Source organism: Panthera onca, chromosome E2 (assembly GCF_046562875.1).
Source record: "Panthera onca isolate mPanOnc1 chromosome E2, mPanOnc1 haplotype 2, whole genome shotgun sequence".
In the NCBI taxonomy this organism is placed as follows: Eukaryota; Metazoa; Chordata; class Mammalia; order Carnivora; family Felidae; genus Panthera; species Panthera onca.
This window is the reverse complement of record NC_138353.1, coordinates 25,624,850-25,645,687: the sequence shown is the minus strand read 5'-3', so window position 1 is coordinate 25,645,687 and position 20,838 is coordinate 25,624,850. Positions and strand designations below refer to the sequence as shown.

General features: G+C 37.1%; 1 protein-coding gene across 6 annotated transcripts in view; it reads right to left on the bottom strand.

Moving 5' to 3' along the window:
* PHKB (phosphorylase kinase regulatory subunit beta) overlaps window positions 1-20,838 on the bottom strand; it is a 265,144-nt gene that overhangs the window by 112,474 nt on the left and 131,832 nt on the right. For all 6 annotated transcript variants that reach the window (XM_060651934.3, XM_060651933.3, XM_060651937.3 and 3 more), the window contains one exon: window positions 1,339-1,402. In XM_060651934.3, the coding sequence (XP_060507917.1) occupies window positions 1,339-1,402 (64 nt within the window). The remainder of the gene's footprint in view (window positions 1-1,338; window positions 1,403-20,838) is intronic.

Here is a 20,838-nt window from a genome sequence, read left to right as displayed (position 1 = left end):
GGCAAGGGATCCTACAGTGCCAGGGGAACCAAGAATCTCCAGGAGAGGCATAATATTAATACTCATGATTTTCAGTAGGCTCACACACTGCTAAGTACCCATGATCTCTGATCCCTCCATTTCTCCAGCCAGAAGTCTTGAGAGAGGAAGAAGAGTATGGGAGTGGGTGATTTAGAGTCACCTCTTGGGAACCCAGAATGGGGTGTTGCTCTCCTTTTCCCAATCCTTTCATGTCTGTGCTCATTCTTCATTCTTCATGGACTGGATATAATCAGAGTCCATCCTCCAGAGGAAATGGGAGTGAGAAGAAAAGAGACTGCATATATAGGAAGGGGCAGAAAGGCAGTTGTGCTACCATACTCCGACTTGCAACTTTCTTAAATTAAAGACTTGAGCTGAACAGTATTATAACTGCTATAACAAAAACCATGTCACATTTTGCAATAACTTCCTAAAATGTATGTTCACTGACTTAGCATTTTAATAGCTTAGGGTTAATTATAGTATCAATTGGAAACTTCCTTTAGTCTCCCATCTTAGAAATCTACAAAAATTGTTAACGAAATTTAGTTTACTCCTTGACCCAGAAAAGCAACCTGTATTCCTACATATTATTTCCTTCCATTTGACAACTCAGTCCATGGTCACTTGATTAGGTGCAGAAACTAGTTAAACATCTTATGAAAATTTAAGATAACCCTCAGGGTTTCCTTTTTATCCCAAAGAAAATGATATATTGACATAAAATTACAGCCAGCTGAAGGTTAAGCTAGGATCAAAGTTTCCAATTCTTTGGTTGCACACATTACACAAACTCCCTTATCCATGATATATATTGATACACATTAAGTTGAAATTAACATGGGAACTGACATGGAAAACATATGATTTATAATGTCAAGAATATTTTAAAATGTGAAAACTGGGGGTGCCTGGCTGACTCAGTTGGTACAGTATCAGACTCTTGATCTCAGGGTCTTGAGTTCAAGCCCCATGCTGGACATAGAACTTACTTAAAAAAAGAAAGAGAAATAAAAATGTGAAAGCTCAACAAGAGATATGAGAGAAAACTTATTGAACAAAGAAAATGACAATTCTTTATCAAAAGATATTTTTAAATTAAGCAATGTTTTTTAGTTAGAAAATTAAAATTTAACTGGCAAATCAAATTCAAAGGAAAGGTTGTTCAACTATGAGCAACTACATAAATTCCAGACATTCTTTGATCATAAGGAATGACTGGGTAAATGAATGGCTACATTAATTAATCATACTACTCAACAAAATAATCAAAATTTATTGTTGATATTGCTGTTTTTGTTTTTTGTTTCTTTTTACCTGGTTGCCAAAGAGGTTGAATCCATTAATTGCTTCTAGAGCTGCTTTTGCTAAGCCAACAGAGCTAAAAGGAAAAAGGAAATACTGTATAATTCTGATGTATCTGGCTACAAAATAACCATTATCTAATGAATATTCACAAGCAAGTTTCTTTATTATCACTTATAACAACTTCCATGAGAAAAATAATGTCTAAGAGACTTTAATCTGACATTTCACTATTTTAATTTTTCTTTTTTATGGTTAGTGATCTTCTGGGAAAAATATTTCTAAGTTCACCTTGATCTAGACAAATGGTCATACTGTTGGTGGGAGTAGTTTTAATCCCAGTATCATTTATATTCACTAACTCAAGAAAAAAAAGAAAGATGAACTTTAGAGGAAGGTGTATTATGATGACATGTACTCAGTAATAACCAGATTGGGCATCATTAGTTCATATCAATTTAACAGAACTTTTCTGACATCAACTCTGAGCTTTAAAAAAGATCTTGCACGTCATACACTTACCAGAGTTTAATAGGAGTTTAATACAACCATTCAAATGCTCTTTGCTTAGGGTCCAATAAAATTGGCATTATTTTATGCTCAAAGAACAAATGATCACCACACCTCTCATTTCTTTGCTATACTCTTCTCTTTGTGTAAAATCTGTGCCCTTTTGGCCTCTCAAATGTCATATACAATAGTGCTAAAAAGTGGGAAGACCCCAATTTCATTAAATATGTGACACTGTCATCTTATAAATACCAACCTTTAAGTATTTTAGATCAAATACCTGGCTTATTTTACTTATTATAATTTCTTTCTTTTTTTTTTTTACTTAAAGCAACTGCGTATGCCATTAATATCATTTAAAAGTCATGACCTGTCATCATTTAAATATTTCTTTAAAGCAGTGATTACAGTGCAGTAATCCCCAGAGCAGTGCAGTGTGGTCCCCAGAGCAGCAGCATTCCCTGGGAACTTGTTAGAAATGCCAGTTCTCACTCCTCTCTGGGAGTGGGACCCAACAGTGTTAAAAAGCCCTCTACATTCTTGAATATACTTTAAATTTGAGAAGCACTGTTTTAAGCTAATCATGTCATTGCCATCCATATTTTCTATGAGTTGTTTACATGAAATGTTCTCAAGTAAGACTACTACTTTTATTACCAGATAGGGAAATCTATTTTGAAAGAATAGAAAGAAGTGGGAAACTTATTTTGAAATATATGGATGGAAAGGTGGAGCAGACATAACTTTCCCTATTCCTTTCACTAAATATAACTAAAAACCTTGGACATTATGTAAGCAAACATAAAAAGGTTCAGAAAATGGGGGAAAAAGGCAGACTGGCTAAGAACCTCAGGATTTTAGGAACAACACTGTGGTAAACACCTTGAGTTTCCTTTTTGCCTCATATATAACAGACTTAACGAAGTCAACAACTAGGAAATGTCAGTAGGTACATTTAAAAAAGCCCCAACAAAAGCCTGCTCTCTCTAGCCAAAACACGAGGAACAGGGAAGCCCAATAAAACAGAAAACTTTAGACAATAACCATTCAGAAAAAAACCGTGGTCCTTATCTCCACCCAGTCCTATAAAGGCTGAATGGGAAACCTAGACATCTACACTCCAGAGTCTATAATGAGGAACCATACCCAATCACCAACCCTCTCAGCTGTGGTGATATCAGAGATGTCCAAGAAAGAAGCCAAGACTTTTTATTCCCAGTGGGTGGTAAGAAGTTTCCCCTCCTCATACTGTGAGGATCACATGGAGAGCCTAGATTTCCACTCCTACCCATCAGTAATGAAATGAACCTCCCTGTCCTGCTGGAATGTCATCATAGGAGGTCCAATGGAGAGTTAGGTCTTTCACTAATGCCCAGCTCTAAGGCTATACCCTTTCCCTATCATATAAATGGAGGCCTGTTGGGAATAAGTAATGAAGCATTCCTATCCTTTCCAACCAGGAAGGTATCAGTGGAAGCCAACTGGGGAGCGATACATCCCACCCAGATCCAGAAGGAATGAAGACTCTCTATCTTGGGTGTCAACAAAAAACCTGGCAATACATTCTAAACTGGCAATAATAGAGTGATGCTCCTGTCCCCTTCCCCTACCAGAATGGTGTCAATAAAATACAGCTAAAGTAAAAGGTTAAAAAAAGATTCAGAGTTTTATAATATAATACCCAGATGTCCATGCTTTAATAAAAAAAAAAAATCACTCATCATATCTAAAAACAGAAAGATCTCAAACTGAATGAAAAAGATAATAAATGCTAATGGAAGAGATGTTAGAATTATGGGACAAAATTTTAAAACAGCCATGATAAAAATGCTTCATTGAGCAATTATGAATATGAGTGAAACAAATGACAAGATAGAAAGCCTCAGCTAAGAAACAGGAAGTCTCAGCAAACCTCTTAGAACTGAAAAATACAATAATCAGAGCAAAAGGCTTAATGGACAGGATTGATGGCAGAATGGAGAAGACAGAAGAAAAAACAACTAGATTAAAAGATAAAACAATAGAAATTATCCAGTCTTAACAAAAGACTCTAAAAAACAATGAAAAGAGCCTCAGGGATCTATGGGACTGTAACAAAAAAATCTAACATTCAAGTCACTGGACTCCCTGAAGGAGAGGAGAAAAAGGGCAGGGCTAAAAAAAGTACTTGAAATTATGGCAGAAAACTTCCTAATTAGCAAATGACAAAAGCTACAGATTCGAGCAGCTAACTCAAACAGAATAAAATAAAAATATCTATGCTAGGACACACCATAGTTTTGAAAACTAATACAAATTAAAAATCTTGAAAGGGGGCACGTGGCTGGCTCAGTCTGTGGAGCTTGCCATTCTTGATCTCAGGTTAGTGAGTCTGAGCTACATGTTGGGTGTGGAGATTACTTAAAAACAAAAAAAAAATCTTTAAAAAAAAAAAGTCTTGAAAGAAGCCTGGGAAAACACCTTAACTATAGGAGGAAAACAACTGAATAGCAGTGACTTGTTTTTCAGAAACCATGAAGGCTAAAAGGATGCGGCACAAAAGTTTTTAAGCACGGAAAGAAAAGGACTGTCAACCCAGAATCTTATACCAGTAAATATATTATTTTGTCTGTCTGTCTGTCTGTCTGTCTGTCTATCTATCTATCTATCTAGGCAAGACATTCTCAGATAAAAGAAAAATAAGAGATCTGTCACCAGCAGATCTACTCTAAAACTGTGATTAAAATAAGTTCTCAAAACAGAAAGGAAATGACAGAAAGAGAGAGGGAAAGAAATCAACCATCTTGGAACAATCAAAAAGGAAAAGGGAAGATGGTAAGCAAAAATATGTGTAAATACAATAGGCTTTTCTTCTATGTGATGGTTACAGCAAAAGTTGTAAAATTGTGGTTCTAAATGTATGGGGAGGAAATGCTTAGGATATTTATATTATAAATGGGAGAGGGTAATATCACATAAAGGGAGGTAAGATTTCTGTATTTCCCTCCAACTGGTAAAACGATGATATCAATAAGTTGCATTGTTGTAAATGTAAATGTATCTGTATCTGTATATGTGTAATACCTACAACAAGCACCTAAAAGCTATATAAAAATATCCATTCAAATCTAATAGATATAAGTCAAAATGGAATTCTAAAAAATGTTCAAGAACTCACACGAAGGTAAGAAAAGAGAAGTGAAAACAAGAGAAACACAAAACAAATAAAATAGAATGCCAGAATTAACTCCAAACATATCAGTAATTACATTAAATGTAAAAGGTTTAAATATGTCAATTAAAAGAAAGATTGGCAGTGTTTATTTAAAAACATGACCCAATTATATATTGTCTATTGGACACTCACTTCAAATATAACAATATAGGCAGATTGAAAGTAAAAGGATAAAAAAGAAATCTCATGCAAACATTACTTTACAACAAGAAAGAGTGACTATATCAGACAAAGTAGATATCAGAGCAAAGAAAATTACTACAAAGAGGGATATAATATAATGATGAAAAAAATCAATTCACCAAGAAAATATAGCAATATTCAATGTACATGCAGCAAATAAAAGAGCTGCACAACATGTGAAGCAAAACTGATAGAACTAAAAGGATAAATAGACAAAATCACAATTATAGGTGGCGACTTTAACACTTCTTTTTCAACAATGAGTAAAACAACTAGATATAAAATCAGCGAGGATACAGAAGGACCATTATACAGCAGAATCCAGTCAATATTTTTATAACATTCTTGCTATGGGCTGAATTATGTTCCCCCCCAATACACATACATTAAAGCCTTAACCTCCAATGTTATATATTTGAATATGGAGCCTTTAGAAGGTAATCACATTTAGATTAGATCATGAAGGGTCACCCTAATGATGGCATTGGTATCCCTACAAGAAGAGATACCAGAGATAACCATCAGCAAACCAGAAAGAGAGTCTTCAACACAGAATCAAATTAGCTGGCACTTTGGTCTTGCCTTTGGACTTTCTAGTCTCTAGAACAGAAAGGAAATGACAGAAAGAGAGAGTTCAGTTGTTTTATCCTTTTACTTTCAATCTGCCTATATTGTTATATTTGAAGTGAGTGTCCAATAGACAATATATAATTGGGTCATGTTTTTAAATAAACACTGCCAATCTTTCTTTTAATTGACATATTTAAACCTTTTACATTTAATGTAATTACTGATATGTTTGGAGTTAATTCTGGCATTCTATTTTATTTGTTTTGTGTTTCTCTTGTTTTCATTTCTCTTTTCTTACCTTCGTGTGAGTTCTTGAACATTTTTTAGAATTCCATTTTGACTTATATCTATTAGATTTGAATGGATATTTTTATATAGCTTTTAGGTGCTTGTTGTAGGTATTACAAAATAAATTTATATTATTTAAGCTATCCAGTCTATGGTATTTAATGATAGCCCAAGCTGACTAATAAAACTCTACATAACGAGAGTTGAGTATACCTTGTTTTTTTCAAGTGCCCACTAACATATACCAAGATAGACAATATATTTGCCATAAATAAAACCTCAAAAATATAATGCTACTAAAATCACAATGTGTTCTCTGACTACAATGGCATCAAATTAGAATCAATAACACAAGGCAATAGGAAAATCTCCCAACAATTGTAAACAAAACAATACCTGTCCATCAACACAATCTACATGGGTGAAAGAGAAAGTCTCAAGTGAAATTAAAAAAAAAAAAAAATACTGAACATGACCAGCAAAGAAATTGAATCAGTTATCAAAAATCTCCCAACAAATAAAAGTCCTGGGCCAGATGGCTTCCCAGGGGAATTCTACCAGACATTTAAAGAAGAGTTACTACCTATTCCTCTCAAAGTGTTCGAAAAGTAGAAATGGGAGGAAAGCTTCCCAACTCATTCTAAGAAGCCAGCATTACCTTGATTCCAAAATCTGACAAAGACCCCACTAAAAAGGGGAATTACAGACCAATATCCCTGATGAACCTGGATGCAAAAATTCTCAACAAGATACTAGTAAATTGAATTTGAGAGTACATTAAGAGATGACTCACCATTATCAAGTGGGATTTATTCCTGGGCTGCAGGGCTGTTTCAATATTCACAAATCAATCAACATGATACACCACATTAGCAAAAGAAAGGATAAGAACTATAAGGTCCTTTCATTGGATGCAGAAAAAGCATTTGACAAAATACAGCATCCTTTTTGATTACAACCCTCAAGAAAGTAGGGGAAAAAAGAACATAACATTATAAAGGCCAGATATGAAAGGCCCACAGTTAATATCATCCTCAATGGGGGAAAACTGAGAGCTCTCCCCCTAGTCAGTAACACGAAGTGATGACCACTCTCACCACTGTTGTCCAACATAGTATTGGAAGTCCTACTCTGAGTAATCAGACAACAAAAAGAAATAAAAGGCATCCAAACTGGCAAAGAAGTCAAACTTTCACTTTTTGCAGATGACATGATACTCTACTTGGAATAACTGAAAGACACCACTAAAAATCTGCTAGCACTGATACGTGAATTCATCAAAGTCACAGGATATAAATCAATGAACAGAAATCAGTTGCATTTCTATACACCAATAATGAAGCACAAAAACAGAAATCAAGGAATTGATCCAATTTACAATTGCAACAAAAAACATAAGATACCTAGGAACAAATGTAACCAGAGCAGTATAAGATCTATACGCTGAAAACTACAAAAAGCTTATGACAGAAATTGAGGAAGAGACAAAAAAATGGGAAAACATTCTGTGCTCATGTATTGGTAGAAAAATATTGTTAAGATGTCTATACTAGCCTACATATTCAATGCATGCCCTGTCAAAACTCCACCAGCATTCTTCACAAAACTAGAAGAAACAATCCTAAAATTTGTGTGGAACCAGAGAAGACCCCAGACAGCCAAAGTAATGTTGAAAAAGAAAACCAAAGCTGGAGGCATCACAATTCTGGATATTAAGCTGTATTACAAAGCTGTAATCATCAAGACAGTATGGCACTGGCAAAAAAAAAAAAAAAAAACAAAAAAACAAAAAAAAACCAACTAACAAACAAACAAACCAGACATAGATCAATGAAATGGAATATAAAACCAATAAATGGACCCACAAATGGATGGCCAAATAATGTTCAACAAAGCAGGAAAGAGTATCCAGTGGAAAAAAGATTGTCTCCTTAGTAAATGGTGTTGGGAAAACTGGACAGTGATGTGCAGAAAAATGAATGTGCACCACTTTCTTACACCATGCACAAAAATAAATTCAAAATGGATGAAAGACCTAAATGTCACACTGGAAACCAAAAAATCATAGAAGAGAAAACAGACAAAAGCCTCTCTGACCTCAGCCACAGTAACATTATACTGAGACGTGTCTCAGGAAACAAGAGTAATTAAAGCAAAAATGAGGAGAGGGGCCAAAATGGCGGGACAGAATGAAAAATTTTTCTTGGCGTCTCTCATCGCTGAAATGCAGCCAGATCAACACTAAACCATTTTGGATACCTAGAAGACTGCTTTCAGGATTAGCACAACAATCTGCACAACTTGAACCACAGAATTCAGCAGGTACACAGCATGGAGAGGTAAACTGGGGGAGAGAAAAGCCACAGAGGGCAAGGAACATTCTTATTTCAGAGACAAGATGGAGATGGGGAGTAGAGTACAGGAAAAGTACTCCCACCCAAAAAGCAGCTGGAGAGAAAAAGAAAAAGTCATAGTGGAAACATTGCAAGGGACTGAACAAAAAAAGGAGAAAGGAAAAGGAGAGGGTTTAAATTCCATTAAGACTGTGGAAACAGGGGGAGTGCAGAGTCTAAAGCTCCACAGCTCAACCTTGTGGTGCTCTGGTGGAAAGGGTGAATCCTCGGGAGCAGACTGCGAGGTCCTCGGGGTCCTCAGGCCACACAGGGAGAGGCGGCTCCCCTGCTAGGAGGACATTTGGTAGAGGCAGTGCAGCACCCCCCCCACACACACAGGCAAAGGTACTAGTGGAACCCAGAAAAAGGCCACATTTGCTGGTATTGGAACAAGGACATTAAGGGTGAAGCCTCTTGCCAGATGTGTGTTGTGATTTGTGATAATCCCTGAAACACTGCTGCTACACGATGGCACAAACATTTTATGGAGCGGGCTGGTGCCCAGCTGCAGTCACTGGGCCTTTGCAAGGACACGGTCTTGCAAATGTTTCTGGGGACAGGCCTGTACCTGGGCATTGATCAGCAAAACCCTCCCCCAGGGAGCCAAAATGGGTCAAAGCCCCAGTCACACAGAAGTGAGGGGTTGGGAAACACAGCCCCATCTGAAATAAAACACAGGAGGAAGGTGCAGCCTGGCAACCTGACGACTTGGTCATGGACAGTGTAGAAGCAGGGAGTGGACAGAAGCTGGAGACAAAGTACGGGTGCTTAAATGCTGGTGCAGGAGAGCACAGAGTTCTGAGACTAGAGACTGGGTAGTTGGGTGATGCCATTTTCACCCCTCCAGCACATGTGCATACACGCCTAGACATAGGACTGTAATCCACCCCAGTAAGCTAAGCAGTACCATCTAGTGGTGAATGGAGCCATTACACTAAGCTCCACCCAAGTGGACCAACCACACTCTTGAAGAACAACACCGCAAGTCTCACTGCATGCTTAGTTTATGGACTATAAAGTGTTTCACAATTTGACTTCTATGGGAAACCAGATATAATTACAATCATATTTAATTCAGTTCAATGGCCCATCTATTCAATTTGTTTTCCTTTCTTTTCTTATTCTTGAATACAGAAAGAAAAAAAAAACTATTTTTAATTTCTATTTTTGTTAAAAATATTTTTCTTTAGATTTTTCCTACTATATTTTTCACTTTTTTGGAAATTTAAATTCTATTTTACTGACATGATTTCATTTTATTCTAATTTATTTTATCCATTTTTTCAAATTTTCAAACGTTTTCCTTTTTTGTCTTTTTTCCTTTTCCTTTTATTTTCTTTCCTTTTCTTTTCTATCTTCCCCTTTTTTCTCTAATCTATCAGGTCTTTTTTCAACAACCTGACCAAAACACACCTAGGATCTAGCATTCTTTTTTTTTTTTTAATTTTTTTTAACGTTTATTTTTAAGACATAGACAGAGCATGAATTGGGGAGGGTCAGAGAGAGAGGGAGACACAGAATCTGAAGGAGGCTCCAGGCTCCGAGCTGTCAGCATAGAGCCTAATGCAGGGCTTGAACTCATGGACCATGAGATCATGACCTGAGCTGAAGTCAGACGCTTAACCAACTGAGCCACCAAGGCGCCCCTCTAGCATTCTTTATCTGATATTTTTGTGCTGTTTTTAATTTGTTAATTTGTACCTTTTTTTTTTTTTTTTTAGTTTTTTAATACCTTTTCTTCCTTCAGAATGATGAAACAAAGGAATTCACCCTAAAAGAAAGACCAGGAAGAAATGACAGTCATGGTCTTAATCAAAACAGATACAACCAAGATGTCTGAACCAGAATTTACAATCACGATAATAAGAACACTGGCTGGGTTGAAAATAGATTAGAATCCCTTTCTGTAGAGATAAAAGAAGTAAACAGATGAAATTAAAAATGCTATACCTAAACTGCAATCAAGAATAGTTGTCACAGCGGCAACTATGGATTAAGCAGAGCAGTGAATCAGCAATATAGAGGACAAACTTACGACAATAATGAAGCAGAAAAAAAGAGAAAGCCTAAGACAAATGAGCACGATATAAGAATTAGAGAACTCGGAGCACCTGAGTGGCTCAGTCACTTCAGCGACCAACTTCAGCTCAGGTCATGATCTCACCATTTGTGACTTTGAGCCCCGCGTCAGGCTCTGTGCTGACAGCTCAGAGCCTGGAGCTGCTTTGGATTCTGCATCTCCCTCTCTCTCTGCCCCTCCCCTACTCACGTTCTGTCTATCTCTGTCTCTCAATAACAAATAAATGTTAAAAAAAATTTTTTTTTAAATTAGCGAACTCAGTGACTCATTAAAAACGAAGAACATTAGAATCATAGAGTTCCCAGAAGATGAAGAGAGAGGAAAAAGGGGTAGAAGGGTTATGTGAGCAAATCATAGTGGAAAACTTTCCTAAGCTGGGGAAAGACACAGATCACAATTCAGAAAGCACTGAGGACTCCCATTAGATTCAACAAAAACTGACCATCCAATAGACATCTCATAGTCAAATTCACAAAATACTCAGGCAAAGAAAGAATCATGAAAGCAGCAAAAGAAAAAAGTCCTTAACCTACAAGGGAAGACAGATCAGTTTCATAGCAGACCTATCCACAGACACTTGGAAGGCCAGAAAGGAGTGGCAGGATATATTCAATGTGATGAATAAGAAAAATATGTAGCCAAGAAATCTTTATCCAGCAAGGCTGTCATTCAAAATAGAAGGAGAGAAAAAAGTTTCCCAGACAAAAAAAAAAAAAAAAAAAAAAAAAAAAATTAAAGGAGTTCATGACCACTAAACCAGCCCTGCAAGAAACTTTAAGGGGGCTCTCCGAGGGGACACAATACCAAAAAACAACAACAACAACAACAACAACAACAACAAACAAACAAAAAAAACCCAAAAAGACCAAAAGCAGCAAAGACTACACAGGACCAGAGAACATCAACAGAAACTTCAATTCTACAGGCAACATAATGGCAATAAATTCATATGTTTCAATACTCACTCTAAATGTCAATGCTCACTCTAAACATTCCAATCAAAACTATAGGGTAACAGAAGGATAAGAAAACAAGATCCGTCTATAGGCTGTTTACAAGAGACCCATTTAAGACCTAAAGACACTTTCAGATGGAAAGAAGGAAATGGAGAACCATCTATCATGCAAATGGTCACCAAAAGAAATCTGGAGAAGCCACAGTTATATCAATCAAGATTTTAAAATAAAGACTGGAACAAGAGATGAAGAAGGGCATCATATCATAATTAAGGGGTATGTCCACCAAGAAGATGTAACTATTGTAAACACTTATGCTCCAAATGTAGAAGGTAAACATTTATGCTCCAACCATGGTGCCACCCAAATATATAAATCAATGAATCACCAACATAAAGAAACTCATTGATAATAATACCAAAATTGTAGGAGATTTCAACACCCCACTTACAGCAATGGATATATCATATAAACAGAAAATCACCAAGAAGACAACGGCTTTGAATGACACACTGGGCCGGATGCACTTAACAGATATACACAGAACATTTCATCCTAAAGCAGCAGAACACACATTCTTCTTCAGTGCACATGGAATGTTCTCCAGAATAGATCACATTTTGGACACAAATCAGCCCTCAACTAGTACAAAAAGATCAAGATTGTACCGTACATATTTTCAGACCACAACACTATGAAATTTGAAATCAACCACAAGAAAAAATTTGGAAAGATAACAAATATTTGGAGACTAAAGAACATCCTACTGAAGAATGAATGGGCTAACCAAGAAGTTAAAGAGGAAATTAAAAAGTACATGGAAGCCAATGAAGATGATAACATATAGCCCAAAACCTCTGGGATTTAGCAAAGGTAGTCATAAGAGGGAAGAATGTAACAATCCAGGCGTTCCTAAAGAAGAAAAAAGGTCTCAGATATACAACCTAACCTTATACCTTAAAGAGATGGAAAAAGAACAGCAAATAAAACCCCAAACCAGTAAAAGACGGAAATATTAAGATTAGAGCAGAAATCAATGTATTGAAACAAACAAACAAAAAAAAAAAAACCAGTAGAACAGATCCATGAAACCAGAAGCTGGTTCTTTGAAAGAATTAACAAAATTGATAAACCCCTAGCTAGTTTGATAAAAAAAAAAAAAGAAAAGGAAAGGAAAGCAACCAAATAAATAAAATCAAGAATGAAAGAAGAGAGACCACAATCAACATAGCAGAAATACAAACAATAATAAGAGAATATTATGAGCAATTACATGCCAATAAAATGGGCAATATAAAAGAAATGGACAAATTCCTAGAAACATATAAATTATCAAAATTGAAACAGGAAGAAACAGAAAATTTGAAGAGGCCCATAACCAGTAAAGAAATAGAATTAGTAATCAAAAATCTCCCCAAAAAACAAGAGTCCAGGGCCAGATGGCTTTCCAGGGGAATTCTACCAAACATTTGAAGAAGAGTTAACACCTGTTCTTTTGAAAAGAAGAAATGGAAGGAAAACTTCCAAACTCTTTCGATGAAGCCAGCGTTACCTTGATTCCAAAACACAGACCCCACTAAAAAGGGGAACTACAACACACCAATTTTGTGATGAACACAGATGCAAAAATCCTAAACAAGATATTAGCCAACCGGATCCAACAATCCATTAAAAGAATTATTCACCACGACCATGTGGGATTTACACCTGGGATACAGGCTTGGTTCAATATCTGCAAAACAATCAATGTGATACATCACATCAATAAAAGAAAGGACAAGAAGCACATGATCCTCTCAATAGATGCAGAGAATACATTTGACAAAATACAGCATCCTTCCTTGATAAAAACCCTCAAGAAAGTAGGGATAGAAGGATCATGCCTCGAGACCAATATCATCCTCAAAGAGGAAAACCCGAGAGCTCAGAAACACAACAGGGATGTCCACTCTCACCACTATTATTCAACATAGTATTGGAAGTCTTAGCCTCAGCAATCCGGCAACAGAATGGAATAAAAGGCATTCAAATTGGTGAAGAGGAAGTCAAAATTTCGCTTCATACATGACATGGTACTCTATATGGAAAACCCAAAAGATTCCACCAAAAAACTGATCCATGCATTTAGCAAAGGCACAGGTATAAAATCAATGCACAGAAATGGGTTTCATTCCTACACACCAATAATGAAGCAGCAGAAAGAGAAATCAAGGAATTAATCCTATTTAAAATTGCACCGAAAACTATACAATACATAGGAATAAATCTAACCAAAGAGGTGAAAAATCTGTACACTGAAAACTATAGAAAGCTTAGGAAACAAACTGAAGAGACGCACAAAAACAAAAAAAAGAAAAAAAAAGAAAAAGAAAAATATTCGATGCTCCTGGATACGAAGAACAAATATTGTCAAAATGTCGATACTACCCAAAGCAATCAACATATTGAATGCAATCCCTATCAAAATAACACCAGCATTCTTCACAGAGCTAAAACAGACAATCCTAAAATTTGTATGTAACCACAGAAGACCCAAATAGCCAAAGCAATCTTGAAAAAACACTGAAGCTAGAAGCATCACACTCACAGACTTCAAGACATATTACAAAGGTGTAACCATCGAGATAGTACACTACAGGCACAAAAACAGACACTGATCAATGAAATTATTCTAATGATCAATGGAACAGAATGGAGAACCCAGAAATGGACCCACAAACATATCGCAAATTTGGTCTTTGACAAAGGAGGAAAGAATAGCCTATGGAATAAAGACCGTCTCTTCAGCAAGTGGTGCTGGGAAAACTGGACAGCGACATGCAGAAGAATGAACCTGGACCACTTTCTTACACCATACACAAAAATAAACTCAAAATGGATGAAAGACCTAAACAGAAGACAGGAAGCCATCAAACTCCTAGATGAGAAAACAGACAAAAATGTCTATGACCTTGGCTGTAGCAACTTCTTACTCATCACGTCTCCAGAGGCAAAGTAAACAAAAGCAAAAATGAACTATTGGGACCTCATCAAAATAAAAGCCTTCTGCACAGTGAAGGAAACAGTCAACTGATGGAAAGGGAGAAAATATTTGCAAATGATATCAGATAAGGTTTAGTATCCAAAATCTATAAAAAACTTATCACACTCAACACCCCAGAAAACAAATAACCCAATAAAGAAATGGGCAAAAGACATGAATAGAAACTTTTCCAAAGAAGACATTCAGATGGCCAACCGACACATGAAAAAATGCTCAACATCACTCATCAGGAAAATACAAATCAAAACCACAATGAGATATCACCTCACACCTGTCAGAATGGCTAACATTAACAACTCAGGCAACAACAGATGTTGGTGAAGATAAGGAGAAAGAGGATCTCTTTTGCACTGCTAGTGGGAATGCAAGCTGGTGCAGCCATGCTGGAAAACAGTATGGAGGTTCCTCAAAAAATTAAAAACAGAACTACCCTACGACTCAGCAATTGCACTACTAGGTATTTATCCAAAGATAGAAAAATGCTGATGAAGGGTCACATTCACTCCAATTTTTTATAGGAGTGCTATAAACAATAGCCAAATTATAGAAAAGCCCCAAATGTCCATCAACTGGTGAATGGATAAAGAGTATGTGGCAAACAGGGGGCCAACAGGGCAGAGAAGTAGGGGCATCTGAAGTTTCCTTGTCTCCCAAACACAGCAGTGTTGAAGCCAAAGGACTTTGAACTCCAAGAGTCTGTGCAGCAAAGTGACAGAAACGCATCTAAGGACCCACCAGGATAACCTGACAGGCCATAGGTGCATGATTGCAAACTGGGAGAGATAAAACTGGCAGCAGAGGAACAGAGGGGAGGGATCCCCTTCTGTGGAGAGACAAAGGTAAGAGAAAGAGAGGCTGGGGAAGCATAGGACTATATCTGGACAAGAGAAAAACCACGGACTGGGACAGAGAAAGATCAAATCTCTAACTGTGGGACTTTCTGTGGACTGGGGTGGGCTGCCCTGTCAACGCACCTGGGGAGGAGGGGAGGCCGACTCAGTCTTGGTAACTAGTTCAGAGGTGCAGTTCACAGTTGGAGAAAGCAACCCCTTCCCTGGAGTGCTGTGGGAAGAAGGTATATATCCGTTCAAAGGACAAAGACTGCCTGTGCTCGCCAGTCAGAGACCATATATCGGGCAGCACAGAACAGCACTTTCCCAAAACCAGAGCAGACAGAGTGTGAACCTTAAAGATATCAGGATTTTAATCCCAGCTGAACACCAGGAAGGTATGGGAGGCAGCAGAGTGAGACAACCACCTCCTTTGTGCCTGAAGAACAGTGAGCATGTTCTACACCCCCTTCTTTATTTTTCTTTCTTTTCATAAAATTTTTATTGTTTCACATTTATTTACTTATTTGAAAGAGACAGAGAGAAAAAGAGAGAGAGACAGAGCACAAGCAGGGGAGGGGCAGAGAGAGAGACACACAGAATCCAAAACGGACTCCAGGCTCTGAGCTGTGAGCACAGAGCCCGACGCAGGGCTTGAACCCATGAACCATGACATTATGACCCAAGCCAAAGTTGAATGCTAAACCAATTGAGCCACCCAGGTGCCCCTATTTTCCCATCTCAGGATTAGGCTGTACAGTTTCTCTGTCTGGTCAGTTTTCTTTATTCCCACCTCCTTCTTTATTTTACTTTCTCACTCTCTGTCTCTGGATTAAGCTGTATAGTTTCTCTCTCTGGTCAATTTTTCTTTTCTTTTCCTTTCTTTTTCCATTCACCTGTCATTTCATTCCTTATATGGGATAAGGGTTGTTCCACCAACACCACTTCTACCCTGTTGTTTACTTACACCTGGTGTTTCTGGTTTCTTGCGTTTTTTTTTTTTGTTTGTTTGTTTGTTTGCGTGTTTTTCTTTTCTGTTTGTTTTTTGATTGCCTGTTTTCCTTTCCAGGGCAACTTCAATGAACAAACCAAAGCACATCTCATGGGGGGTCCAAAACATCACTACGATTAAAGAGATAAAGTAACCAAAGTCACAAAAACAGCAAGCAACACTCTCCAAAAAACAACTCCTGAAGGGCCAAGTCCTGGATAGTGTGTGACCCCTGTTTAATATAGTAGTGCTCACAGGTGCAGCACATGAACAAGCTTTCATAAACAAACACATAAGGGACAGAAAACTAGCCAAAATGACAAAACAGAAGAATTCTCCCCAAAAGAAATTCCAGGAAGTTTCCTTGTCTCCCAAACACAGCTGAAGAAATGATCAAACCAGATATAAACAATATAGCTGAACAAGAATTTAGAAAAATAGTCATAAAATTAATCGCTGGACTTGAACAAAAGCATAGAAGACAGCAGAAAATATACTGCTGCAGAAATCAAGGAACTAAAAAATAGTCATGATGAATTTTAAAATGCTGTAAATGAGGTGCAAAATAAACTAGAGGCAGTGACAGCGAGGATTGAAGAGGCAGAGGGGAGATTAAGTGAAATAGAAGATAAAATTATGGAAAAAGAGGAAGCTGTGAAAAAGAGAGGTAAAAAAATTCTGCACCAGGAGGGGAGAATTAGAGAACTAAGTGATTCAATGAAACGGAACAATATCCATATAATAGAAGTTCCAGAAGAAGAAGAAGAAGAAGAAGAGAGAAAGGGGCCAAACATGTACTTAACAAAGCATAGCTGAGAACTTCCCCAATCTGGGGAAGGAAACAGACATTGAAACTCAGGAGGCATAGAACACTCCCTTCAGACATAACTTGAATCGATGTGTACAACATATCATAGTGAAACTAGCAAAATACAAAGATAAAGGGAGAATTCTGAAAGCAGCTATGGACAAATGGGCCTTAACCTATAACGGTAGACACATAAGGGTAGTAGCAGACCTATCCACTGAAACTTGTCAGGCCAGAAAGGAGTGACAGGAAATTTTCAATGTGCTGAATAGGAAAAATATGCAGTCAAGAATCCTTTATCCAGGAAGCCTGTCATTCAGAATAGAAGGAGGGATCAAGGTTTTCCCAGACAAGCAAAAACTGAAGGAATTCATCACCACTAAACCAGCCCTACAATAGATCCTAAGGGGGACTCTGTGAGTGGAATGTTGCAAAGACCAAAAAGGACCAGAGTCAGAACTACAAGCATGAAACCTACAGACATCAAAATGACTCTAAAACCATACCTTTCTATAATAACACTGAATGTAAATGGACTAAATGCTCCAACCAAAAGACATAGGGTATCAGAATGGATAAAAAATACAAGACCCATCTATTTGCTGTCTACAAGAGATAAATTTTAGACCCGAGGACACCTTCAGATTGAAAGTGAGGGGATGGAGAACAATCTATCATGCTACTGGAAGTCAAAAGAAAGCTGGGATAGCCATACTTATATCAGACAAACTATATTTTAATCTAAAGGCTATAACAAGAGATGAAGAAGGAAATTATATCATAATTACAGGGTCTATCCATCAAGAAGAGCTAACAATTGTAAATGTTTATGCACCCAATTTGGTATCACCAAAATATATAAAACAATTATTCACAATCATAAGCAATCTTATTGGTAAGAATGTGGCAATTGCAGGGGACTTTAATACTCCACTTACAACAGTGGACAGATCATCTAGACAGAAGATCAATAAAGAAACAACGGCCCTGAATGACGCACTGGACCAGATGGATTTGACAGATATATTTGGAACTTTTCATCCTGAAGCAGCAGAATACTCATTCTTCTCGAGTGCACATGGAACACTCTTCAAGATAGATAACATACTGGGTCACAAAACAGCTCTCAATAAATACCAACGAATTGAGATCATACCATGCACACTTTCATATCAAAATGCTTTGAATTTTGAAATCAACCACAGGAAACAGTCTGGAAAACCTCCAAATGCATGGAGGTTAAAGAACATCCTACTAAAGATTGAATGGTTCAACCAGACAATTAAATAAGAAATTTAAATATATATGGAAAGAAATGGAAACACAAAATTTAACACAAGAAAAATTAAAACACACAATCCAAATGGTTTGGGATGCAGCAAAGGCAGTCCTAGGAGGAAAATACATTGCAATCCAGGTCTATCTCAAGAAACAAAAAAAATCCCAAATACAAAATCTAACAGTCCACCTAAAGGAAGCAGAACAACAAAGAAACCCCAAACCCAGTAGAAGAAGAGAAATAATAAAGATCAGAGAAGAAATAAACAATACAGAATCAAAAAAAAAAAAAAAAACAAAAACCAGAACAAATGAATGAAAGTAGGAGCTGTTTTTTTTTTAAATAAACCAAATTGATAAATCCCTAGCCAGACTGCTCATAAAGAAGAGAGGACCCAAATAGAAAAAAATTACGAATGAAAATGGACTTATCACAACCAATCCCTCAGAAATACAAGCAATTATTAGAGAATACTATGAAAAATTATATGCTAACAAACTAGACACTCTGGAAGAAAGGGAAAAATTCCTAGACACCCACACACTAACAACACTCAAATGAGAAGAAATCGAAAATTTGAACAGACCCATAACAGTGAAGAAATTGAATCAGTTATCAAAAATCTCCCAACAAATAAGAGTCCTGGCCAGATGGCTTCCCAGACGATTCCTACCAGACATTTAAAGCAGAGGTAATACCTATCCTTCGCAAGCTGTTCCAAAAAATAGAAAAGGAAGGAAAACTTCCAGACTCATTCTATGAAGCCAGCATTACCTTGATTCCCAAACCAGACAGAGACCCACAAAAAAGGAGAATTACAGGCCAATATCACTGATGAACATGGAGACAAAAATTCTCAACAAGATACTAGCAAATCGAATTCAACAGCATATTAAAAGAATTATTCACCATGATCAAGTGGGATTCATTCCTGGGCTGCAGGGTTGGTTCAATATTCGCAAATCAACCAATGTGATACATCACATTACTAAAAGAAAGGATAAGAACCATATGATCCTGTCAATAGATACAGAAAGATCATTTGCAAAATACAGCATCCTTTCTTAACAAAAACCCTCAAGAAAGTCGGGATAGAAAGAACATACTTAAACATCATAAAAGCCATATATGAAAAGCCCACAGCTAATACCATCCTCAATGGAGAAAAACTGAGTTTTCTCACTGAGATCAGGAACATGACAGCGATGTCCATTCTCACCACTGTTGGTTAACATAGTGTTGGAAATCCTAGCATCAGCAATTAGACAAAAAAAGGAACTAAAAGGCATTCAAATTGTCAAAGAAGTCAAACTCTCACTTTTTGCAGATGGCATGGAAAACCGAAAGACTCCACCAAAAAGCTGCTAGATCTGATACATAAATTCAGCAAAGTTGCAGGATATAAAATCAATGTACAGAAACCGGTTGCATTTTTATACACCAATAATGAAGCAACAGAAAGACAAATAAAGAAACTGATCCCATTCACAATTGCACCAAGAACCATAAAATACCTAGGGAATAAACCTAACCAAAGTTATAAAAGATCTATGTGCTGAAAACTATAGAAAACTTATGAGTGGTATTGGCATAAAAACAGACACATAGACCAATGGAATAGAATAGAAACCCCAGAACTAGACCCACAAACGTATGGCCAACTAATCTTTGACAAAGCAGGAAAGAACATCCAATGGAAAAAAGACAGTCTCTTTAACAAATGGTGCTGGGAGAACTGGACAGCAACATGCAGAAGGTTGAAACTCCACACACCATACCAAAAAGGTGTGGTTTCTCACACCATTCACAAAAATAAACTCAAAATGGATAAAGGACCTGAATGTGAGACAGGAAACCATCAAAACCTTAGAGGAGAAAGCAGGAAAAGATCTCTCTGACCTCAGCCATAGCAATCTCTTACTCGGCACATCCCCAAAGGCAAGGGAATTAAAAGCAAACGTGAATTACTGGGACCGTATGAAGATAAAAAGCTTCTGCACAGCAAAGGAAACAACCAACAAAACTAAAAGGCAACCAACGGAATGGGAAAAGATATTTGCAAATGACATATCAGACAAAGGGCTAGTATCCAAAATCTATAAAGCGCTCACCAAACTCCACACCCGAAAAACAAATAACCCAGTGAAGAAATGGGCAGAAAACATGAATAGACACTTCTCTAAAGAAGACATCCGGATGGCCAACAGGCACATGAAAAGATGTTCAACGTCGCTCCTTATCAGGGAAATACAAATGAAAACCACACTCAGATATCACCTCACGCCAGTCAGAGTGGCCAAAATGAACAAATCAGGAGACAATAGATGCTGGCGAGGATGTGGAGAAACGGGAACCCTCTTGCACTGT